The 26,266-nt window shown below is 48.2% G+C and overlaps 1 protein-coding gene across 1 annotated transcript in view; it reads right to left on the bottom strand.

Annotated features, from left to right (window-relative positions):
* The window catches only part of LOC135513727 (extracellular matrix organizing protein FRAS1-like), a 400,333-nt gene that overhangs the window by 227,962 nt on the left and 146,105 nt on the right, over positions 1–26,266 (bottom strand). The window contains exons 3-5 of the mRNA XM_064936617.1: positions 14,980–15,087; positions 11,806–11,898; positions 9,031–9,190 (exon numbers count right to left, since the gene is read on the bottom strand). Coding sequence (XP_064792689.1) covers positions 9,031–9,190; positions 11,806–11,898; positions 14,980–15,087 — 361 coding nt within the window. The remainder of the gene's footprint in view (positions 1–9,030; positions 9,191–11,805; positions 11,899–14,979; positions 15,088–26,266) is intronic.

Here is a 26,266-nt window from a genome sequence, read left to right on the forward strand (position 1 = left end):
ATTGCTTGAAATTCATCATTTACCTATGAAGCTTGCATTTGGAATTTGATGTTAAAATTAATTATTACATCATCAAAAATGTGTTGCAGACAAAATAATTAAAATGGCTGTCTGGTAAACTCAATAAATATACAAAGATTTGTAGTTGAACAACAACTTAACTGGACTCGAAACATTACTTGAAATTACTTGAGACTCGAATCGACTTGCTCTTAAAATGGATGACTTGGACTTGACTCGAGGCTCGACATGTTCTACTTTGGACTGGACTTGACTCGAGGCTCGACCCGTTCTACTTTGGACTGGACTTGACTTGAGGCTCGACCCGTTCTACATGGGACTGGACTTGACTCGAGACCCGTTCTACTTTGGACTGGACTTGACTCGAGGCTCGACCCGTTCTACTTTGGACTGGACTTGACTTGAGGCTCGACCCGTTCTACATGGGACTGGACTTGACTCGAGACCCGTTCTACTTTGGACTGGACTTGACTCAAGGCTCGACCCGTTCTACTTGGGACTGCACTTGACTCGAGACCCGTTCTACTGGGGACTGGACTTGACTCGAGGCTCGACCCGTTCTACTTGGGACTGGACTTGACTCGAGGCTCAACCCGTTCTACTGGGGACTGGACTTGACTCGAGGCTCGACCCGTTCTACTGGGGACTGGACTTGACTCGAGGCTCGATCCGTTCTACTTTGGACTGGACTTGACTCGAGACCAGTTCTACTTGGGACATTACTTGAAATTACTTGAGACTCGAATCGACTTGCTCTTAAAATGGATGACTTGGACTTGACTCGAGGCTCGACATGTTCTACTGGGGACTGGACTTGACTTGAGGCTCGACCCGTTCTACTTGGGACTCGACTTGACTCGAGGCTCGACCCATTCTACTTGGGACTGGACTTGACTCGAGACCCGTTCTACTTTGGACTGGACTTGACTCGAGGCTCGACCCGTTCTACTTGGGACTGGACTTGACTCGAGGCTCGACCCGTTCTACTTTGGACTGGACTTGACTTGAGGCTCGACCCGTTCTACATGGGACTGGACTTGACTCGAGACCCGTTCTACTTTGGACTGGACTTGACTCAAGGCTCGACCCGTTCTACTTGGGACTGCACTTGACTCGAGACCCGTTCTACTGGGGACTGGACTTGACTCGAGGCTCGACCCGTTCTACTTGGGACTGGACTTGACTCGAGGCTCAACCCGTTCTACTGGGGACTGGACTTGACTCGAGGCTCGACCCGTTCTACTGGGGACTGGACTTGACTCGAGGCTCGACCCGTTCTACTTTGGACTGGACTTGACTCGAGACCAGTTCTACTTGGGACATTACTTGAAATTACTTGAGACTCGAATCGACTTGCTCTTAAAATGGATGACTTGGACTTGACTCGAGGCTCGACATGTTCTACTGGGGACTGGACTTGACTCGAGGCTCGACCCATTCTACTTTGGACTGGACTTGACTCGAGGCTCGACCCGTCCTACTGGGGACTGGACTTGACTCGAGGCTCGACCCGTTCTACTTTGGACTGGACTTGACTCGAGGCTCGACCCGTTCTACTTTGGACTGGACTTGACTCGAGGCTCGACCCGTTCTGCTTGGGACTGGACTTGACTCGAGGCTCGACCCGTTCTACTGGGGACTGGACTTGACTCAAGACTCGACCCGTTCTACTTGGGACTGGACTTGACTCGAGACCCGTTCTACCTGGGACTGGACTTGACTCGAGACCCGTTCTACTTTGGACTGGACTTGACTAGAGACCCGTTCTACTGGGGACTGGACTTGACTCGAGGCTCGACCCGTTCTACTTTGGACTGGACTTGACTCGAGGCTCGACCCGTTCTACTTGGGACTGGACTTGACTCAAGACTCGACCCGTTCTACTGGGGAATGGACTTGACTCAAGGCTCGACCCGTTCTACTTTGGACTGGACTTGACTCGAGGCTCGACCCGTTCTACTTTGGACTGGACTTGACTCGAGGCTCGACCCGTTCTGCTTGGGACTGGACTTGACTCGAGGCTCGACCCGTTCTACTGGGGACTGGACTTGACTCAAGACTCGACCCGTTCTACTTGGGACTGGACTTGACTCGAGACCCGTTCTACCTGGGACTGGACTTGACTCGAGACCTGTTCTACTTGGGACTGGACTTGACTCGAGACCCGTTCTACTTTGGACTGGACTTGACTAGAGACCCGTTCTACTGGGGACTGGACTTGACTCGAGGCTCGACCCATTCTACTTTGGACTGGACTTGACTCGAGGCTCGACCCGTTCTACTTGGGACTGGACTTGACTCGAGACCCGTTCTACTTTGGACTGGACTTGACTCGAGGCTCGACACGTTCTACTTGGGACTGGACTTGACCCCTAATGTTGTGACATCTAATTAGTAGTTACAATCTTGTCACATCGCCGCAACTCCCATACGGACTCGGGAGAGGCGAAGGTCGAGAGCCGTGCGTCTTCAGAAACACGACCCTGCCAAGCCACACTGCTTCTTGACACACTGCTGGATTAACCCGGAAGCCAACCGCACCAATGTGTCGGAGAAAACACCGTACAGCTGGCGACCTAAGTCAGCTTGCAGGCTCCCGGCCCGCCACAAGGAGTTACTAGAGCGTGATGGGACAAGGAAATCTCGCCTTAGACCACTGTGCCACTCAGGAGGCCACAAAATGTATTTTCAATCAAATTAGCCATACAAAAAGGCCACACTTGGTCTGCTTCATGCTTTATTATTGCGCAGTTTTGGGGAGGAGTGCAAAGAAAAAGCCATATCTCAGACTGGCCAATAAAAAGAAAAGATTAAGATGGGCAAAAGAACACAGACACTGGACAGAGGCACTCTGCCGAGAAGGCCAGCATCCTGGAGTCACCACTAAACTGTTGAAGTTGAGACTGGTGTTTTACGGGTACTATATAATGAAGATCCGTTGAGGACTTGTGAGCCATCTGTTTCTCAAACTAGAAATTCTAATGTACTTGTCCTCTTGCTCAGTTGTGCACCGGGGCCTCCCATTCCTCTTTCTATTCTGGTTAGAGACAGTTTGCGCTGGTCTGTGAAGGGAGTAGTACACAGTGTTTTTTCGAGATCTTCAGTTTCTTGGCGATTTCTCACTTGGAACAGCCTTCATTTTTCAGAACACGAATAGACGGACGAGTTTCAGAAGAAAGTGCTTTGTTTCTGGCCATTTTGATCCTGTAATCGAACCCACAAATGCTGATGCTCCATATACTCAACTAGTCTAAAGAAGGCCAGTATTGCATCTTAAATTAGCACAGCAGTTATCAGCTGTACTAACATAATTAAGGGTTTTCTAATGATCAATTAGCTTTTTAAAATTATAAACTTGGGTTAGCTAACGCAACGTGCCATTGGAACACAGGAGTGATGGTTGCTGATAATGTGCCTCTGTATGGCTATGTAGATATTCCACACAAAAAAAATCTGCCTTTTCCAGCTACAATAGTCATTTAGAACATTCACAATGTCTACACTGTATTTCTAATGGACAAAAAAATGTGCTGTTCTTTAAAAACTAAGGACATTTCGAAGTTACCCCTAACCTTTGAACGGTAGTGTACAGTTGAAGTCGGAAGTTTACATACACCTAAGTCAAATACATTGAAAATCAGTTTATCATAATTCCTGACATTAAATCCTAGTTCAAATGTCCCGTCTTAGGTCAGTTAAAATTTTATTTTAAGAACGTGAAATATCAGAATAATAGTATTAGAATGATTGATTCCCAGTGTGTCAGAAGTGTACATACCCTCAATTAGTATTTGGTAGCATTGCCTTTAAATTGTTTAACTTGGGTCAAACGTTTTGGGTAGCCTTCTACAAGCTTCCCACAATAAGTTGGGTGAATTTTGGCCCATTCCTCCTGACAGAGCTGGTGTAACTGAGTCAGGTTTGTAGGCATCCTTGCTCGCGCACGCTTTTTCAGTTATGCCCACAAATATTCTATGGAATTGAGGTCAAGGCTTTGTGATGGCCACTCCAATACCTTGACTTTGTTGTCCTTAAGCCATTTTGCCACAACTTTGGAAGTATGCTTGGGGTCATTATCCATCTGGAAGACCCATTTGCAACCAAGCTTTAACTTACTGACTGATGTCTTGCCTCAATACATCCACATAATTTTCTGTCCTTATGATGCCATCTATTTTGTGAAGTGCACCAGTCCCTCCTGCAGCAAAGCACCCCCACAACATGATGCTGCCACCCCCATGCTTCACGGTTGGGATGGTGTTCTTTGGCTTGCAAGCGTCCCCCTTTTTCCTCCAAACATAACAATGGTCATTATGACCAAACAGTTGTATTTTTGTTTCATCAGACCAGAGGACATTTCTCCAAAAAGTACGACCTTTGTCCCCATGTGCAATTGCAAACCGTAGTCTGGCTTTTTTGTGGCGATTTTGGAGCAGTGGCTTCTTCCATGCTGAGTGGACTTTCAGGTTCTGCCGATATAGGACTCGTTTTACTGTGGATATAGATACTTTTGTACATGTTGTTTCCTCCAGCATCTTCACAAGATCCTTTGCTGTTGTTCTGGGATTGATTTGCACTTTTCGTACCAAAGTATGTTCATCTCTAGGAGACAGAACGCGTCTCCTTTCTGAGCGGTGTGACGGCTGCGTGGTCCCATGGTGTTTAAACTTGCGTAATATTGTTTGTACAGATGAGAGTGGTACATTCAGCCATTTGGAAATTGCTCCCAAGGATGAACCAGACTTGTGGAAGTCTACAATTTGTTTTCAAAAGTCTTGGCTGAATTCTATTGATTTTCCTATGATGTCAAGCAAAGAGACACTGGGATTGTAGGTATGCCTTGAAATACATCCACAGGTACACCTCCAATTGACTCAAATTATGTAAATTAGCTTATCAGAAGCTTCTAAAGCCATGACATCATTTTCTGGAATTTTCCAAGCTTTTTAAAGGCACAGTCAACGTAGTGTATGTAAACTTCTGACACACTGGAATTGTGATACAGTGAATTATAAGTGAAATAATCTGTCTGTAAACAATTGTTGGAAAAATGACTTGTGTCATGCACCAAGTAGATGTCCTAACCGTATATATATATAAACCCATATTGTTGTTTTTCTTTGAATGTAGGTCAGCGATGAAGTCAGCCAGGCAAAGACGCTGGAAAGAAATCCCCACCTGAAGTTGAGGTGAGATCTTTAAAGGATTTACAGTGTGAGATTTGTAATAGCAAAGGGAATTCCCAGTTCAGGCACTAACTAGCCATGTAGCCGCCAAGCGTAGCGCTGCAGGGGGCAACCACAACATATCAATAATATAACTGACAGAAATCAGCGAACCTTTTGAAGTCCTCAGGCAACGGCTCAAACAGACTCCGAGTCTGGCAGGCTTTCTCCAAGGGTTGGCAACAGCATTACACATCATATGATGCCAACCACAGTACAGGCAATACCGCCCCTCTGCCTAGATCTGGTCCCTCTGCCCCCTCTGCCTAGCTCTGGTCCCTCTGCCCCCTCTGCCTAGCTCTGGTACCTCTGCCCCCTCTGCCTAGCTCTGGTCCCTCTGCCCCCTCTGCCTAGATCTGGTCCCTCTGCCCCCTCTGCCTAGCTCTGGTCCCTCTGCCCCCTCTGCCTAGATCTGGTCCCTCTGCCCCCTCTGCCTAGCTCTGGTCCCTCTGCCCCCTCTGCCTAGCTCTGGTCCCTCTGCCCCCTCTGCCTAGCTCTGGTCCCTCTGCCCCCTCTGCCTAGCTCTGGTCCCTCTGCCCCTCTGCCTAGCTCTGGTCCCTTTGCCCCCTCTGCCTAGCTCTGGTCCCTCTGCCCCCTCTGCCTAGCTCTGGTCCCTTTGCCCCCTCTGCCTAGCTCTGGTCTCTCTGCCCCCTCTGCCTAGCTCTGGTCCCTCTGCCCCCTCTGCCTAGCTCTGGTCCCTCTGCCCCCTCTGCCTAGCTCTGGTCCCTCTGCCCCCTCTGCCTAGCTCTGGTCTCTCTGCCCCCTCTGACTAGCTCTGGTCCCTTTGCCCCCTCTGCCTAGCTCTGGTCCCTCTGCCCCCTCTGCCTAGCTCTGGTCCCTTTGCCCCCTCTGCCTAGCTCTGGTCTCTCTGCCCCCTCTGACTAGCTCTGGTCCCTCTGCCCCCTCTGCCTAGCTCTGGTCCCTCTGCCCCCTCTGCCTAGCTCTGGTCCCTCTGCCACCTCTGCCTAGCTCTTGTCCCTCTGCCTAGCTCTGGTCCCTCTGCCCCCTCTGCCTAGCTCTGGTCCCTCTGCCCCCTCTGCCTAGCTCTGGTCTCTCTGCCCCCTCTGCCTAGCTCTGGTCCCTCTGCCCCCTCTGCCTAGCTCTGGTCCCTCTGCCCCCTCTGCCTAGCTCTGGTCTCTCTGCCCCCTCTGCCTAGCTCTGGTCCCTCTGCCCCTCTGCCTAGCTCTGGTCCCTCTGCCCCCTCTGCCTAGCTCTGGTCCCTCTGCCCCCTCTGCCTAGCTCTGGTCCCTCTGCCCCTCTGCCTAGCTCTGGTCCCTCTGCCCCCTCTGCCTAGCTCTGGTCCCTCTGCCCCCTCTGCCTAGCTCTGGTCCCTCTGCCCCCTCTGCCTAGCTCTGGTCTCTCTGCCCCCTCTGACTAGCTCTGGTCCCTTTGCCCCCTCTGCCTAGCTCTGGTCCCTCTGCCCCCTCTGCCTAGCTCTGGTCCCTTTGCCCCCTCTGCCTAGCTCTGGTCTCTCTGCCCCCTCTGACTAGCTCTGGTCCCTCTGCCCCCTCTGCCTAGCTCTGGTCCCTCTGCCCCCTCTGCCTAGCTCTGGTCCCTCTGCCCCCTCTGCCTAGCTCTTGTCCCTCTGCCTAGCTCTGGTCCCTCTGCCCCCTCTGCCTAGCTCTGGTCCCTCTGCCCCCTCTGCCTAGCTCTGGTCTCTCTGCCCCCTCTGCCTAGCTCTGGTCCCTCTGCCCCCTCTGCCTAGCTCTGGTCCCTCTGCCCCCTCTGCCTAGCTCTGGTCCCTCTGCCCCTCTGCCTAGCTCTGGTCCCTCTGCCCCCTCTGCCTAGCTCTGGTCCCTCTGCCCCCTCTGCCTAGCTCTGGTCCCTCTGCCCCCTCTGCCTAGCTCTGGTCTCTCTGCCCCCTCTGACTAGCTCTGGTCCCTTTGCCCCCTCTGCCTAGCTCTGGTCCCTCTGCCCCCTCTGCCTAGCTCTGGTCCCTTTGCCCCCTCTGCCTAGCTCTGGTCTCTCTGCCCCCTCTGACTAGCTCTGGTCCCTCTGCCCCCTCTGCCTAGCTCTGGTCCCTCTGCCCCCTCTGCCTAGCTCTGGTCCCTCTGCCCCCTCTGCCTAGCTCTGGTCCCTCTGCCCCTCTGCCTAGCTCTGGTCCCTCTGCCCCCTCTGCCTAGCTCTGGTCCCTCTGCCCCCTCTGCCTAGCTCTGGTCCCTCTGCCCCCTCTGCCTAGCTCTGGTCTCTCTGCCCCCTCTGACTAGCTCTGGTCTCTCTGCCCCCTCTGCCTAGCTCTGGTCCCTCTGCCCCTCTGCCTAGCTCTGGTCCCTCTGCCCCCTCTGCCTAGCTCTGGTCCCTCTGCCCCCTCTGCCTAGCTCTGGTCCCTCTGCCCCTCTGCCTAGCTCTGGTCCCTCTGCCCCCTCTGCCTAGCTCTGGTCCCTCTGCCCCCTCTGCCTAGCTCTGGTCCCTCTGCCCCCTCTGCCTAGCTCTGGTCTCTCTGCCCCCTCTGACTAGCTCTGGTCCCTTTGCCCCCTCTGCCTAGCTCTGGTCCCTCTGCCCCCTCTGCCTAGCTCTGGTCCCTTTGCCCCCTCTGCCTAGCTCTGGTCTCTCTGCCCCCTCTGACTAGCTCTGGTCCCTCTGCCCCCTCTGCCTAGCTCTGGTCCCTCTGCCCCCTCTGCCTAGCTCTGGTCCCTCTGCCCCCTCTGCCTAGCTCTTGTCCCTCTGCCTAGCTCTGGTCCCTCTGCCCCCTCTGCCTAGCTCTGGTCCCTCTGCCCCCTCTGCCTAGCTCTGGTCTCTCTGCCCCCTCTGCCTAGCTCTGGTCCCTCTGCCCCCTCTGCCTAGCTCTGGTCCCTCTGCCCCCTCTGCCTAGCTCTGGTCCCTCTGCCCCTCTGCCTAGCTCTGGTCCCTCTGCCCCCTCTGCCTAGCTCTGGTCCCTCTGCCCCCTCTGCCTAGCTCTGGTCCCTTTGCCCCCTCTGCCTAGCTCTGGTCCCTCTCTGCCCCCTTTGCCTAGCTCTGGTCCCTCTGCCCCCTCAGCCTAGCTCGGGTACCTCTGCCCCCTCTGCCTAGCTCTGGTCCCTCTGCCCCCTCTGCCTAGCTCTGGTCCCTCTGCCCCCTCTGCCTAGCTCTGGTCCCTCTGCCCCCTCTGCCTAGCTCTGGTCCCTCTGCCCCTCTGCCTAGCTCTGGTCCCTCTGCCCCCTCTGCCTAGCTCTGGTCCCTCTGCCCCCTCTGCCTAGCTCTGGTCCCTCTGCCCCCTCTGCCTAGCTCTGGTCCCTCTGCCCCCTCTGCCTAGCTCTGGTCCCTCTGCCCCCTCTGCCTAGCTCTGGTACCTCTGCCCCCTTTGCCTAGCTCTGGTCCCTCTGCCCCCTCTGCCTAGCTCTGGTCCCTCTGCCCCCTCTGCCTAGCTCTGGTCCCTCTGCCCCCTCAGCCTAGCTCTGGTCCCTCTGCCCCCTCTGCCTAGCTCTGGTCCCTCTGCCCCCTCTGCCTAGCTCTGGTCCCTCTGCCCCCTTTGCCTAGCTCTGGTCCCTCTGCCCCCTCTGCCTAGCTCTGGTCCCTCTGCCCCCTCTGCCTAGCTCTGGTCCCTCTGCCCCCTCTGCCTAGCTCTGGTCCCTCTGCCCCTCTGCCTAGCTCTGGTCCCTCTGCCCCCTCTGCCTAGCTCTGGTCCCTCTGCCCCCTCTGCCTAGCTCTGGTCCCTCTGCCCCCTCTGCCTAGCTCTGGTCCTGAAAGAGTTTCTATTGGATTCAATGGACCATTTTCATGACAGATGACCTGGATCTGTTGTTGCTTTGGAGGCCATTTTGAGGCGTTAAACTGGAAAGTGAAGCAGAGCTGGTATGAAACTTACCTCCATGACGGGCACACTTGGGGCAGCAGTCTCCGGCGGGGGTGAAGGCAGTCTGGTCTGGGGGGCAGCTGAGAGGAGGACAGGGTCTCTGTCTACAGGATACACTACCCCCAGAACACACACACACCTGGCACTGGGGGGCACTCCACTGACTGTCATGCTGTGGATGAGTGGATGGTGGGGAGGGAGGGAGGGAGTAATGTTTACTCTTCATTTTTATTGTTTATTTCACTTTTGTATATTATCTACCTCACTTGCTTTGGCAATAAAGCCCCTTGAATTGAATTGAATTGAGAGGGAGACATACAGTGCCTTGCGAAAGTATTCGGCCCCCTTGAACTTTGCCACCTTTTGCCACCTTTCAGGCTTCAAACATAAAGATATAAAACTGTATTTTTTTGTGAAGAATCAACAACAAGTGGGACACAATCATGAAGTGGAACGACATTTATTGGATATTTCAAACTTTTTTAACAAATCGAAAACTGAACAATTGGGCGTGCAAAATTATTCAGCCCCTTTACTTTCAGTGCAGCAAACTATCTCCAGAAGTTCAGTGAGGATCTCTGAATGATCCAATGTTGACCTAAATGACTAATGATGATAAATACAATCCACCTGTGTGTAATCAAGTCTCCGTATAAATGCACCTGCACTGTGATAGTCTCAGAGGTCCGTTAAAAGCGCAGAGAGCATCATGAAGAACAAGGAACACACCAGGCAGGTCTGAGATACTTTTGTGAAGAAGTTTAAAGCCGGATTTGGATACAAAAAGATTTCCCAAGCTTTAAACATCCCAAGGAGCACTGTGCAAGCGATAATATTGAAATGGGAGGAGTATCAGACCACTGCAAATCTACCAAGACCTGGCCTTCCCTCTAAACTTTCAGCTCATACAAGGAGAAGACTGATCAGAGATGCAGCCAAGAGGCCCATGATCACTCTGGATGAACTGCAGAGATCTACAGCTGAGGTGGGAGACTCTGTCCATAGGACAACAATCAGTCGTATATTGCACAAATCTGGCCTTTATGGAAGAGTGGCAAGAAGAAAGCCATTTCTTAAAGATATCCATAAAAAGTGTCGTTTAAAGTTTGCCATAAGCCACCTGGGAGACACACTAAACATGTGGAAGAAGGTGCTCTGGTCAGATGAAACCAAAATTGAACTTTCTGGCAACAATGCAAAACGTTATGTTTGGCATAAAAGCAACACAGCTCATCACCTTGAACACACCATCCCCACTGTCAAACATGGTGGTGGCAGCATCATGGTTTGGGCCTGCTTTTCTTCAGCAGGGACAGGGAAGATGGTTAAAATTGATGGGAAGATGGATGGAGCTAAATACAGGACCATTCTGGAAGAAAACCTGATGGAGTCTGCAAAAGACCTGAGACTGGGACGGAGATTTGTCTTCCAACAAGACAATGATCCTAAACATAAAGCAAAATCTACAATGGAATGGTTCAAAAATAAACATATCCAGGTGTTAGAATGGCCAAGTCCAAGTCCAGACCTGAATCCAATCGAGAATCTGTGGAAAGAACTGAAAACTGCTGTTCACAAATGCTCTCCATCCAACCTCACTGAGCTCGAGCTGTTTTGCAAGGAGGAATGGCAGAAATATTTCAGTGTCTCGATGTGCAAAACTGATAGAGACATACCCCAAGCGACTTACAGCTGTAATCGCAGGAAAAGGTGGCGCTACAAAGTATTAACTTAAGGGGGCTGAATAATTTTGCACGCCAATTTTTCAGTTTTTGATTTGTTAAAAAAGTTTGAAATATCCAATAGATGTCGTTCCACTTCATGATTGTGTCCCACTTGTTGTTGATTCTTCACAAAAAATACAGTTTTATATCTTTATGTTTGAAGCCTGAAATGTGGCAAAAGGTCGCAAAGTTCAAGGGGGCCGAATACTTTCGCAAGGCACTGTACATATATAGACAGACCGAGAGAGACAGACAGACAGACAGACAGACAGAGAATGAAAATGTAATCTTGACCGCTATCTGTAATCTATAAATCTCTACTCCAGTGTTTCATCTTCCTAGCCCCAATCCAAAATAAATGTTGAATACAACCTTCAGTAAATAACAACATAAATCATTATTCTGCTACTGTGCCACATATACAGTTTAATCTCCTCTCCCCTTCACCAACCCACAGAGAGCTTTTGGAAGACCCAGGCAGACCCTTGAAAGAAACACGAGTTCCCTGCCTCAGGAGTAGAGCCTTGTGAAAAGTGTGAAAGACACTTGATGCTTCAGAGACACCAATGGAATCCTAAACCTCAGGCCAAAGTGGCTTGTTAGGAAGCTTGTTCTACCTAAAAAGATTGGCCGCCAGCCAGCTCTCTCTCGTTGCTCCCAAATGGCACATTATTCACTACATACAGTAGTGCACCACCAAGGGCCCTTAGGGTTCTGGTCAAAAGTAGTGCACTAAACAGAGAAAGGGTGTGATTTGGGACATAGGCTCTGTGTGAGATGGTGAAATAGGAGGAGCTAACAAGAAAGAGATTGTGTGTTGAGAGGGGAGAGGAGCGGGTTGGAGGGGAGAGGAGAGAGGAGGGGACAGAGGAGAGGAGAGAGGAGAGAAGAGGGGACAGAGGAGAGGAGAGGAGATGGGACAGAAGAGAGGAGAGGAGAGGAGAGGAGAGGAGAGGAGAGGAGAGGAGAGGAGAGGAGAGGAGAGGAGATGGGACAGAGGAGAGGAGAGAGGAAGACAGATGTTTTCTCTGTTCCTCCACAGTGGACCGTGTCACCTACTAACCCCATAAACAGCTTCTTTATGCTGACAAGAGCCCTGGGAGGAGGGCAGGCACTGTGGACAACACTGGTTGGGAGGGATCCTCAACCGCTCTCCCTGAGAAGACACACAGACAGAATACAGTATCAGTTCCCTGTAGTTGACAGCCATGTTAATGCAGGATGGAAAGAGAACTGTGAATGGCTCTTCTCCTTTGGTCCATTTTTATAACCCTTTAGTGAAAAATACAATAAAACAGGAACATATAGAGACAGATTCATTTAAACAGTTAATGCAGAACGGAAGACAAAATGTGAACCGTGGTTAAAAGGTCGATTCTATTTCGATTACAGTCAATTCAGGAAAATCCAACTCCATTTCTCTTAAAGGCCATATTGGGTAAAATGCCATTTTATCTCTGTTCTTTCTTAGTCAGGTCAGTAAATAAATATCAATTACGGTCCCATTCTCATTTGCTTCTAACAGTACCAAAAATTAGAACAGGTCATGGTAGAAATAGCTTTAGTTACTCAGCACCGTGGTCCTGGAATTCTCTCCTGAACATTTTCAAATGTGATGATGTAGTTTCGTTGGTGGAGTTGAAACACTTGATCAATGTACAGTCGTGGGGTGACAGTGCAGTCGTGGGGTGACAGTGCAGTCGTGGGGTGACAGTACAGTCCTGGGGTGACAGTACAGTCGTGGGGTGACAGTACAGTCGTGGGGTGACAGTACAGTCGTGACCAAAAGTTTTGAGAAGGACAAAAATATGAATTTCCTCAAAGTTTGCTGCTTCAGTGTCTTTAGATATGTTGTCAGATGTTACTATTGAATACTGAAGTATAATTACAAGCATTTCATAACTGTCAATGGCTTCTTTTGACAATGACATTAAGTTGATGCAGAGTTAATATTTGCAGTGTTGACCCTTCTTTTTCAAGACCTCTGTAATCCACCCTGGCATGCTGTCAATTAACTTCTGACCCCAGTCCTCAGCAGTCCAATCCCTGTACCTTTTGCACAATATCAGTCTGTCCCTGATGTTTTTCCTGGAGAGAAGTGGTTTCTTTGCTGCCCTTCTTGACACCAGGCCGTCCTCCAAAAGTCTTCGCCTCACTGTGCGTGCAGATGCACTCACACCTGCCTGCTGCCATTCCTGAGCAAGCTCTGTACTGGTGGTGCCCCGATCCTTCAACTGAATAGACTTTAGGAGACGGTCCTGGCGCTTGCTGGGCTTTCTTGGGCGCCCTGAAGCCTTCTTCACAATAATTGAACTGTTCTCCTTGACGTTCTTGATGATCCGATAAATGGTTGATTTAGGTGCAATCTTACTGGCAGCAATAAACTTGCCAGGTGAAGCCCCTTTTGTGCAAAGCAATGAATACGGCACATGTTTCCTTGCAGGTAACCATGGTTGACAGAGGAAGAACAATGATTCCAAGCACCACCCTCCTTTTGAAGCTTCCAGTCTGTTATTCAAACTCAATCAGCATGACAGAGTGATCTCCAGCCTTGTCCTAGTCAACACTCACAGCTGTGTTTACGAGATAATCACTGACATGATGTCAGCTGGTCCTTTTGTGGCAGGGCTGAAATGCAGTGGAAATGTTTTTGGGGGGATACACTTAATTTGCATGGCAAATAGGGACTTAATTGCAATTCATCTGATCACTCTTCATAACATTCTGGAGTATATGCAAATTGCCATCATACAAACTGAGGCAGCAGACTTTGTGAAAATTAATTTTCGTGTCATTCTCAAAACTTTTGGCCACGACTGTACTGTTTCTCCGAGACCAGGCCCATTCACATGAAGAAAAGACGGAGGTACAGGGGGCGCAGATTGAGGATGTCTCAGAGGAGATTGAAGGTTGGAAAGGATGTCTCAGAGGAGAGGGGAGGTTGGTTGGGATGTCTCAGAGGAGAGGGGAGGTTGGTTGGGATGTCTCAGAGGAGAGGGGAGGTTGGTTGAGATGTCTCAGAGGAGAGGGGAGGTTGGTTGAGATGTCTCAGAGGAGATTGAAGATTGGACGGGGTGTCTCAGAGGAGAGGGGAGGTTGGTTGAGATGTCTCAGAGGAGAGGGGAGGTTGGTTGAGATGTGTCAGAGAAGAGGGGAGGTTGGTTGAGATGTCTCAGAGGAGATTGAAGGTTGGACGGGATGTCTCAGAGGAGAGGGGAGGTTGGTTGAGATGTCTCAGAGGAGAGGGGAGGTTGGTTGGGATGTCTCAGAGGTGAGGGGAGGTTGGTTGGGATGTCTCAGAGGAGAGGGGAGGTTGGTTGAGATGTCTCAGAGGAGATTGAAGGTTGGACGGGATGTCTCAGAGGAGAGGGGAGGTTGGTTGGGATGTCTCAGAGGAGAGGGGAGGTTGGTTGGGATGTCTCAGAGGTGAGGGGAGGTTGGTTGGGATGTCTCAGAGGAGAGGGGAGGTTGGACGGGATGTCTCAGAGGAGAGGGGAGGTTGGACGGGATGTCTCAGAGGAGAGGGGAGGTTGGACGGGATGTCTCAGAGGAGAGGGGAGGTTGGTTGAGATGTCTCAGAGGAGAGGGGAGGTTGGACGGGATGTCTCAGAGGAGAGGGGAGGTTGGTTGGGATGTCTCAGAGGAGAGGGGAGGTTGGTTGGGATGTCTCAGAGGAGAGGGGAGGTTGGACGGGATGTCTCAGAGGAGAGGGGAGGTTGGACGGGATGTCTCAGAGGAGATTGAAGGTTGGACGGGATGTCTGAGAGGAGAGGGGAGGTTGGATGGGATGTCTCAGAGGAGAGGGGAGGTTGGATGGAATGCCCTGACAGTGTTGTTAACTTTACCTCTAGATTACTAATCAATGCAGGAGAACAGAGAGGCGAGGATGGAGGAACGGGGCACAAAACTGTTTATAAGACACCCAGCTATTCATTCAATCAATTATTCATTAATTCATTCATTGATTTGTTTGTTTGTTCACTCCTCCCTCCTTTCCTTTCTTCCCTCCCTCCCTGCCCCCGTCCCTCCCCGTACCATCCCTCCCTCCCTCCCCCCCCTGCCTACCTCCCCCCTCCCTCCCCCTGCCCTCCCCCTCCCTCCCTCCCTCCCAACCCCTCCCTCCCTCCCTCCCTCTCCCCCTCCCTCCCACCCTCCCTCCCTGCTCCCCCTCCCTTCCTCCCTCCCTCCCCCTCCCCTCCCTCCCTACCTCCCTCCCTCCCTCTGTATTACATCTTACCCTCTGGAAGTCACAGTGTGGGTTGAGGCAGGTAACAGGTTTACAGATGGTGATGTCACTATAGCATGTACACTCCTGACAGGAGTCTGGTCTCCACGACGTGTTGTTCTGTGAACATAAACAACGACATTCGTGAGTCCATAAAGTCCATCATTGTGAAAAGCATTGTCGTGAGCAGTTACTGGCAATGCAGCGTTTCAACTCAGTTATTCAATAGCATCTTATTCAAGTTCCCACAGAAGAGGTAAGGGATATTTTACTGTGTTTCCAAGACAAAACCATTAAAAACAAAACAGAGGCAGTTAGTTGAATAAAAAGCAGGTCAGGTTGAATTATTATTATAATATCAAACACAGACGACACCTCCTACGGGTTCATATTTGCGTTTCAACAGGGATTGAAGACAGCTATCGTACAGCACTCACATCTGCTGTCAGACACTTCCCTGCGTCTTGGTCTTATTGTGACACTTACAAACACAACCGCAGCCCGACAACGTTCTGAAATAATACATCTGAAAGCGGGGCGGTTGTTTTCCGAAATAAAGAGACTAAAGGCCCCCTTTGATTCTTCTGAGAAAGCAGAGTGGTTGGATGCAGTACTTCAAAAAGAGTAGAGAGGGAAAACAAAAAGGCTTTTTGAAAGAAAATGACAAAGTGTGCATCTGATAACTCTGAATAATGTTAAATAGAGTTGCTATGGTAGGAAAACATGTACAGAACCTGACACAAGGATAGGGATTAAAGACAAATGTGCCCCCTGAGGTGTGTATCTGAGAGAGAGAGAGAGAGAGAGAGAGAGAGAGAGAGAGAGAGAGAGAGGACAGAGAGAAAGAGAGAGCGCAAGAGAGAGAGAGAGAGAGGAGAGGGAAGAGAGAGGACAGAGAGAGAGAGAGAGAGAGAGAGGGAGACAGAGAGAGAGAGCGCAAGAGAAAGAGAGAGAGGAGAGGGAAGAGAAATAGAGAGAGAGAGTGAGATAAAGAGAGAGAGAGAGAGAGGAGAGATAGAGAGAGAGTGAGATAAAGAGAGAGAGGGAGAGAGAGAGAGAGAGACAGAGAGAGACAGAGAGAGAGAGAGAGAGAGTACACAGCGGCAGAATACCTGAATACCTGACCACTGTGACTGACCCAAAATTAAGGAAAACTTTGACTATGTACAGACTCAGTGAGCATAGCCTTGCTATTGAGAAAGGCCGCCGTAGGCAGACATGGCTCTCAAGAGAAGACAGGCTATGTGCTCACTGCCCACAAAATGAGGTGGAAACTGAGCTGCACTTCCTAACCTCCTGCCCAATGTATGACCATATTAGAGAGACATATTTCCCTCAGATTACACAGATCCACAAAGAATTCGAAAACAAATCCAATTTTGAAAAACTCCCATATCTACTGGGTGAAATTCCACAGTGTGCCATCAGAGCAGCAAGATTTGTGACCTGTTGCCACGAGAAAAGGGCAACCAGTGAAGAACACGCACCATTGTAAATACAACACATATCTATGCTTATTTATTTTATCTTGTGTCCTTTACCATTTGCACATTGTAAAAACACTGTATATATATATAATATGACATTTGTAATGTCTTTATTGTTTTGAAACTTCTGTATGTGTGATGTCTACTGTTAATTTTTATTGTTTATTTCACTTTATATATTATCTACCTTTCTTGCTTTGGCAATGTTAACTTATGTTACCCATGCCAATAAAGCCCCTTGAATTGAATTGAATTGAGAGAGAGAGAGAGAGAGAGAGAGGAGATAGACAGAGCGTGAGAGAGAGGAGAGATACAGAGCGTGAGAGAGAGAGGAGATAGAGGAGAGAGAGAGTGCAAGAGGGAGAGAGAGAGAGAGGAGAGAGAGAGGAGAGAGAGAGTGAGATAAAGAGAGAGAGAGAGGGAGAGAGAGAGAGAGAGAGGAGAGAGAGCGCAAGACAGAGAGAGAGGAGAGAGAAGAGAGAGCGAGAAAGAGAGGCGAGAGCGCAATAAAGAGAGGAGAGATAGAGAGAGAGAGTGAGATAAAGAGAGAGGGTGAGAGAGAGAGAGGGAGAGAGAGAGAGAGAGCGCGGGGGGAGAGAGGAGAGAGAGAGAAAGCGCAAGCGGGAGAGAGAGAGAGGAGAGAGAGAGAGGAGAGAGAGAGAGGAGAGAGAGAGGAGAGGGAGAGTGCAAGAGGGAGAGAGAGAGAGAAGAGAGAGAGAGAGAGAGAGAGAGAGAGAGAGAGGAGAGGGAGAGTGCAAGAGGGAGAGAGAGAGAGAGAAGAGAGAGAGAGGAGAGAGAGAGAGGAGAGAGAGAAGAGAGGGAGAGTGCAAGAGGGAGAGAGAGAGAGAGAAGAGAGAGAGAGGAGAGAGAGAGAGGAGAGAGAGAGGAGAGGGAGAGTGCAAGAGGGAGAGAGAGAGAAGAGAGAGAGAGAGAGAGAGAGAGAGAGAGAGAGGAGAGGGAGAGTGCAAGAGGGAGAGAGAGAGAAGAGAGAGAGAGGAGAGAGAGAGAGGAGAGAGAGAGGAGAGAGAGAGAGGAGAGAGAGAGGAGAGGGAGAGTGCAAGAGGGAGAGAGAGAGAGAGAAGAGAGAGAGAGAGAGAGAGAGAGAGAGAGAGAGGAGAGGGAGAGTGCAAGAGGGAGAGAGAGAGAGAGAAGAGAGAGAGAGGAGAGAGAGAGAGGAGAGAGAGAGGAGAGGGAGAGTGCAAGAGGGAGAGAGAGAGAGAGAAGAGAGAGAGAGGAGAGAGAGAGAGGAGAGAGAGAGGAGAGGGAGAGTGCAAGAGGGAGAGAGAGAGAAGAGAGAGAGAGGAGAGAGAGAGAGGAGAGAGAGAGGAGAGAGAGAGAGAGCACAAGGTTATATTTCAGAGACCAATCCACTAGGAACCAGTGAAGAGGTCTAGTCTACAGAGACCAATCCACTAGGAACCAGTGAAGAGGTCTAGTCTACAGAGACCAGTCCACTAGGAACCAGATCATACAGAGTTAAACTTCCACATACAGTATAAGAATTTGTTGATTAGCCATCAACTAGTCCATACTGCCTACCAACGGATGCCTATTAGTTTATCTTATAGCCACGGCTGAACCAAAACCTATACGTGACTCATTCCAGGAAACCAGGCGCATGTCGGGCGTCACAGGAGCCATTTCAACTTAAACGTTTTTCCCCATCAAAATCAAATCAAATCAAATGTTATTGGTCACATACACGTGGTTAGCAGATGTTATTGGTCACATACACATGGTTAGCAGATGTTATTGGTCACATACACGTGGTTAGCAGATGTTATTGGTCTCATACACGTGGTTAGCAGATGTTATTGGTCACATACATGTGGTTAGCAGATGTTATTGGTCACATACACGTGGTTAGCAGATGTTATTGGTCTCATACACGTGGTTAGCAGATGTTATTGGTCACATACATGTGGTTAGCAGATGTTATTGGTCACATACACATGGTTAGCAGATGTTATTGGTCACATACACGTGGTTAGCAGATGTTATTGGTCACATACATGTGGTTAGCAGATGTTATTGGTCACATACACATGGTTAGCAGATGTTATTGGTCACATACACATGGTTAGCAGATGTTATTGGTCACATACACGTGGTTAGCAGATGTTATTGGTCACATACACATGGTTAGCAGATGTTATTGGTCACATACACATGGTTAGCAGATGTTATTGGTCACATACACATGGTTAGCAGATGTTATTGGTCTCATACACGTGGTTAGCAGATGTTATTGGTCTCATACACGTGGTTAGCAGATGTTATTGGTCACATACACATGGTTAGCAGATGTTATTGGTCACATACACATGGTTAGCAGATGTTATTGGTCACATACACGTGGTTACCAGATGTTATTGGTCATATACACATGGTTAGCAGATGTTAATGGTCACATACACGTGGTTAGCAGATGTTATTGGTCACATACACATGGTTAGCAGATGTTAATGGTCACATACACATGGTTAGCAGATGTTAATGGTCACATACACATGGTTAGCAGATGTTATTTGTCACATACACATGGTTAGCAGATGTTAATGGTCACATACACATGGTTAGCAGATGTTATTGGTCACATACACATGGTTAGCAGATGTTATTGGTCACATACACGTGGTTAGCAGATGTTAATGGTCACATACACATGGTTAGCAGATGTTAATGGTCACATACACATGGTTAGCAGATGTTATTGGTCACATACACATGGTTAGCAGATGTTATTGGTCTCATACACATGGTTAGCAGATGTTATTGGTCACATACACATGGTTAGCAGATGTTATTGGTCACATACACATGGTTAGCAGATGTTATTGGTCACATACACGTGGTTACCAGATGTTATTGGTCATATACACATGGTTAGCAGATGTTAATGGTCACATACACGTGGTTAGCAGATGTTATTGGTCACATACATGTGGTTAGCAGATGTTACTGGTCACATACACATGGTTAGCAGATGTTATTGGTCACATACACGTGGTTAGCAGATGTTATTGGTCACATACACGTGGTTAGCAGATGTTATTGGTCACATGGTTACCAGATGTTATTGGTCACATACACATGGTTAGCAGATGTTATTGGTCACATACACATGGTTAGCAGATGTTATTGGTCACATACACGTGGTTACCAGATGTTATTGGTCATATACACATGGTTAGCAGATGTTAATGGTCACATACACGTGGTTAGCAGATGTTATTGGTCACATACATGTGGTTAGCAGATGTTACTGGTCACATACACATGGTTAGCAGATGTTATTGGTCACATACACGTGGTTAGCAGATGTTATTGGTCACATACACGTGGTTAGCAGATGTTATTGGTCACATGGTTACCAGATGTTATTGGTCACATACATGTGGTTAGCAGATGTTATTGGTCACATACATGTGGTTAGCAGATGTTATTGGTCACATACACGTGGTTAGCAGATGTTAATGGTCACATACACATGGTTAGCAGATGTTATTGGTCACATACACATGGTTACCAGATGTTATTGGTCACATACACATGGTTAGCAGATGTTATTGGTCACATACACGTGGTTAGCAGATGTTATTGGTCACATACATGTGGTTAGCAGATGTTATTGGTCACATACACGTGGTTAGCAGATGTTATTCGTCACATACACGTGGTTAGCAGATGTTATTGGTCACATACACGTGGTTAGCAGATGTTAATGCGAGTGTAGCGAAATGCTTGTGCTTCTCGTTCCGACAATGCAGTAATAACCAACGAGTAATCTAACCTAACAATTCCAAAACGACTGTCTTATACACAAGTGTAAGGGGATAAAGAATATGTACATAAAGATATATGAATTAGTGATGGTACAGAGCAGCATAGACAAGATACAGTAGATGGTATAGAGTACAGTATATACATATGAGATGAGTAATGTAGGGTATTGTAAACATATAAAAGTGGCATTGTTTAAAGTGGCTAGCGATGTATTTTTACATCAATTTTTTATTATTAAAGTGGCTAGAGATTTGAGTCAGTATGTTGGCAGCAGCCACTCAATGTTAGTGGTGGCTGTTTAACAGTCTGATGGCCTTGAGATAGAAGCTGTTTTTCAGTCTCTTGGTCCCAGCTTTGATGCACCTGTACTGACCTCGCCTTCTGGATGATAGCGGGGTGAACAGGCAGTGGCTCGGGTGGTTGTTGTCCTTGTTCATCTTTTTGGCCTTCCTGTGACATCGGGTGGTGTAGGTGTCCTGGAGGGCAGGTAGTTTGCCCTCGGTGATGCGTTGTGCAGACCTCACTACCCTCTGGAGAGCCTTGCGGTTGTGGCCGGAGCAGTTGCCATACCAGGCAGTCATACAGCCCGACAGGATGCTCTCGATTGTGCATCTGTAAAAGTTTGTGAGTGCTTTTGGTGACAAGCCGAATTTCTTCAGCCTCCTGAGGTTGAAGCTGCGCCTTCTTCACGATGCTGTCTGTGTGGGGGACCAATTCAGTTTGTCCGTAATGTGTACGCCAAGGAACTTAAAACTTACTACCCTCTCCACTACTGTCTCATCGATGCCTTCTAGAACATGTGAACTTCCATGTGCCTCAATAACAAACTTGTATACCGTAAGTAAACATGAATACATTTCTTAAATTATGAGCCTAGTTGGTTTAGCCGAGGAAAAAGTCAGCAACCTTCCCGCTAGACATGATTGGCTGAGATAATGAGTGGGCTGGACATGCCGAGAGATGAGTTCCGATTGGTCTGTCATGTTGCACGCTTCTGTCTATAACATGAGCTGGTCAGTATGTGTAGCTAATCCTTTCAAACGCAGCTTTTTTGAAAGATGCCACACTGTAGAACTGTATAATTGTCCTCTCCACTTTCTGGAGGAACGAGTTTTGAAATCTGTGGAATTAGAGTATGATAGCTAAGGAGATGGGAGCCAATTTTGGCATTTGATTGCACATATGCAGATGGAGTCAAAAGGAGAACACACAGAAGGCTGTTGTATAAAACACCTGTTTCTGGATTGCATCAAAGTATGGGCAACCATGGCAACCGTGACAGAGAAGAAGAAGCATCCATCCATGGGTAAGATACTCTAGCTAGCTATATTTTCAGATATTACACGTTTCTAATTTAGTCAGAAAATAATTTTTAATTTCAAGCTAAAGGTTTCGGTTAGCTAGCTAGCTAACGTTAGCAGGCGTGCTCGCTAGCTAACGTTACCCGTATGGTCTGTGTAGTAATATTATTTGTATCTCAGAGCCATTTGCTTTGATAGTTATAGTCTAATGTCAGCTAGCTAACGTTGGACCTGGTTGGTTAGATAACTGCTGATTCGTGCAGAGTAGTAATGTTATGAGTTGGGATTAAGGTATAATTAATTAATTGTTTAAACAAAAGACTCCACCATGCAAGTAACCATTTCAATAGAATGTTCTTCAATGTCACTGTGACAACTGTCGATAGACGTAGCTGGTAAATTCACAGAATAACTGACGAATTTACGAACGCTCAACAACTATTTAATATGGTCGGTGTCAGTAAACGTTGGCAAAAAAGCGTAATTAAATTGTTACCAGCAGCACAGTTGCAGTTACCAACAACACTCTAGATAACATGAAACAGCCTAACCGGCTCTGCTAGGGTGAGTAAAATGGTCAGAGTGAGGTGTTCTCTCATTGGTGTCTGAAAGTAGCTAACAAGCTAGCCAATGTTAGCCAGTTAGCTTGGGTGCTTGACTGCTCTTGTTAGGTCAGAAAGCTCAGCTCAACTCGACTTCTCGGTCAGAGCGTCCAGTGTGCGCTCTGAATGCTCCGAGAGCGAAACGCTCAGAATTTACGAGCTCACTCTGGCACTCTAGATTAAATTTACGAACACACCCGTAGTATAAACCATCCTTTATTCTTGCAATTGTTTGTTGTTTAGTAGATGGCCTCACCTGTGAATCCTTAAAGAGATGGGTGGGGCTAAAACTTAAGAGGGTGTGAACGATGCTGAATGGGTGTAGACAAAGAAGAGCTCTCCAGTAGGTACCAAAACATTCAAGGGCCATTTTCTCAGAAGTGAGGTTACACGTTTATCAACTTTCAAAGCAGAATTACTTTCCCATTGTTCCTCAACTGTAGTGTATGATGTACCATTTTCTAGCTCTGAGTCTCTACTTTTATCCAATGCAAAAAAAAAAACATTTCAAATGTTGCTATAGATGATCGAATCGAGCCGCTCAGTCACATTAACCTGCATGGAATGTTCATATATACTACAGGACTGCATGTCGAAACATCTCATTCCAAAATCATGGACATTAATATGGAGTTGGTCCCCCCTTTGCTGCTATAACAGCCTCTACTCTTCTGGGAAAGCTTTCCACTAGATGTTGGAACATTGCTGCGGGGACTTGCTTTCTTTCAGCCTCAAGATCATTAGTGAGGTCGGGCTCTGATGTTGGGCGATGAGGCCTGGCTCGCAGTCGGTGTTCTAATTCATCCCAAATGTGTTTGAAGGGGTTGAGGTCAGGGCTCTGTGCAGGCCTTTCAAGTTCTTCCACACCGATCTCGACAAACCATTTCTGTATGGACCTCAATTTTTGCACGGGGACATTGTCATGCTGAAACAGGAAAGGGCCTTCCCCAAACTGTTGCCACAAAGTTGGAAGGACAGAATCGTCTAGAATGTCATTGTATGCTACAGCATTAAGATTTCCCTTCACTGGAACTTAGGGGCCCGAACCATGAAAAACAGCCCCAGACCATTATTCCTCCTCCACTAAACTTTACAGTTGACACTATGCATTTGAGCAGGTAGCGTTCTCCTGGCATCCGCCAAACCTCGACTTGTCTGTCAGACTGCCAGATGGTGAAGCGTGATTGATCACTCCAGAGAATGCGTTTCCACTGCTCCAGAGTCCAATGGCGGTGAGCTTTACACCTCTCCAGACGACGCTCGGTATTGTGCATGGTGATCTTAGGCTTTTGTGTTCTGCTCGGCTGTTCTTGTGCTGATGTTGCTTCCAGAGGCAGTTTGGAACTCGGCAGTGAGTGTTGCAACCGAGAACAAGACGATTTTAACTCGCTACATGCTTCAGCACTCGGCTGTCCCGTTCTGTGATCTTGTGTGGCAGGCGGTATGGAGAGGGAGTGAGAGAAGGAGAGAGGGAGAGGGATGAGGGAGAGGAGGAGAGGGAGAGGTATGGATAGAAAGAGAAGGGAGGAGGGAGAGGAGGAGAGGGAGGGGGAGGAGGGAGGGGGGAGGGAGGGAGGGAGAGGAGGAGTTAAATGGAGAGGGAGGGAGGAAAAGGAGGAGAGGGAGGGGGAGGAGGAGTTATATGTAGAGGGAGGGAGGGAAAGGAGGAGTGGGAGGGAGAGGAGGCACAGGTTTGGAGATAGGAGAGGGAGGAAAAGGAGGAGAGGGAGGGGGAGGAGGGAGGGAGAGGAGGAGTTATATGGAGAGGGAGGGAGGAAAAGGAGGAGAGGGAGGGAGAGGAGGAGTTATATGGAGAGGGAGGAAGGGAAAGGAGGAGTGGGAGGGAGAAGAGAAGAGGGAGGGAAAGGGGGAGTGGGAGGGAGAGGAGAAGAGGGAGGGAGGGAAAGGGGGAGTGGGAGGGAGAGGAGAAGAGGGAGGGAGGGAAAGGGGGAGTGGGAGGGAGAGGAGAAGAGGGATGGAGGGAAAGGGGGAGTGGGAGGGAGAGGAGAAGAGGGAGGGAGGGAAAGGGGGAGTGGGAGGGAGAGGAGAAGAGGGAGGGAGGGAAAGGGGGAGTGGGAGGGAGAGGAGAAAAGGGAGGGAAAGGGGGAGTGGGAGGGAGAGGAGAAGAGGGAGGGAGGGAAAGGGGGAGTGGGAGGGAGAGCTGGTGATAACATGGTTCAGAGTCACCTTCAGAAGAGTCACTCAACATAGACGTCTTAATGTCAGACCCAGCCTTAGGTCTCAGTCACTAACAACTGATTTAGATCAGTTCTGGTTGGGTTAAATGCAGAAGACACATTTCAGTTGAATGCATTCAGTTGTCTAGGTATCCCCCTTTCCTGTCCCTTCCTTTGCTCTTACATCCTGGTTGATGGAAAATCAACCAAACTGTCCTGGGACCAGCTGTTAAGAGCATGAAAAGTAACTAAGTAAAGAATGTCTTGGGAATTTGAGAGTCAAGAAAGGTCTCTGATAAATGGGGAAATTAAAACAGACCTGGGTTCAAACAGGATCTGAAATCTTCCGCATACCTCAACTGTGCTAGATTGATCTTTTCAAGCGCGATGGAACCAGCGGAATACTCTCTAAAAGTGCAACGCCAACCCATGTACTCCAGACAGCTCAAGTCAAAGCTCAAAGTATTTCAACTATTTTGAAAACTATTTGAACCCAGGTGGGAGGGAAACATTGTAACACTGAGAGCATGGCAGGGGTCTGATGAGCCAAGTGTTTGGTGGGATATCCCTGTCCTGTCCTCTACTCTGCGCTCAGGAATGTAGAGCTTCTCTTTCTGGATCGGAAGGAAACCATACGTAAGGATTTCATATGTGACATCCAATCTCCAGAATATGAATCCAGAACAGGAATCCAAAACAGGAACTCAGAACAGGAATCCAGAACAGGAACCCAAAAGAGGAATCCAGAACAGGAATCCAGAACATGAATCCAGAACAGGAATCCAAAAGAGGAATCCAGAACAGGAATCCAGAACATGAATCCAGAACAGGAATCCAAAAGAGGAATCCAGAACAGGAATCCAGAACATGAATCCAGAACATGATTCCAAAAGAGGAATCCAGAACAGGAATCCAGAACATGAATCCAGAACAGGAATCCAAAAGAGGAATCCAGAACAGGAATCCAGAACATGAATCCAGAACATGATTCCAAAAGAGGAATCCAGAAGAGGAATCCAGAACATGAATCCAGAACAGGAATCCAGAACAGGAATCCAGAACAGGAATCCAGACCATGAATCCAGAACAGGAATCCAGAACAGGAATCCAGAACATGAATCCAGAACAGGAATCCAGAGAGTGATTTGGAAGGAGTTGTTTTTGTGAAGAGCTATTATTTCATTTCAAGGCTACACAATGATGAAAGAAGATGGCTATACAGCAACATACAGGAAGACTGCCAAAGCTTTGTAGGGTAAATAAACTACTGTACCTCAAAATGTTACGCTATGACTTGCAATACTACTGGACATGCTGACTGACATCGCCTCTGTTTAGATTCCGTCATACATCCCTACAGAAACACCAGTGGAATAGACTGTGAAAGACTGGATGTTCGAAAAAATACAACTGTGGAAGACTGGATGTTCGAAACAATAGACTGTGAAAGAACTAGATGTTCAAAATACAAGTGCACCGTAGATCACATAAACATCACCTCCAATCAGAAACAAAACTCTTACTAAACCCCACAAAATGAGTCACGGAGTGTCACCACACTTTTCTTTATAGAACCAAAAAGGGTTTTATAGCTTGATTCAACGTTAAAAAAATTACTAACATTTAAATATAGAACCCCAAGGGTTCTTCTTCACTGAACCAAACATAGTTCCACATAGAACCCTGTATGGTGACATTTATGAATGATGGCTACTACTAATAAATAGTAATTATTTAGTTAAGAATATAATATTTAAAAAAACAATTCAATCATGAACAAAAGAATACCAGCATTGTTTTTAAGGTTTTATTGTCACTATATGTAAACGTAGTTTGGAAATATGCAGGAAGGCATCTGTTTGATTGATTGATGGGACAAGTTGTAACAACTCCGGCTGACTTCTCTATAGAACAGTACAGTATGGGTTGTAGTCTGGCAGACTTCT

Source organism: Oncorhynchus masou, chromosome 25 (assembly GCF_036934945.1).
Source record: "Oncorhynchus masou masou isolate Uvic2021 chromosome 25, UVic_Omas_1.1, whole genome shotgun sequence".
NCBI classification, from domain to species: domain Eukaryota; kingdom Metazoa; phylum Chordata; class Actinopteri; order Salmoniformes; family Salmonidae; genus Oncorhynchus; species Oncorhynchus masou.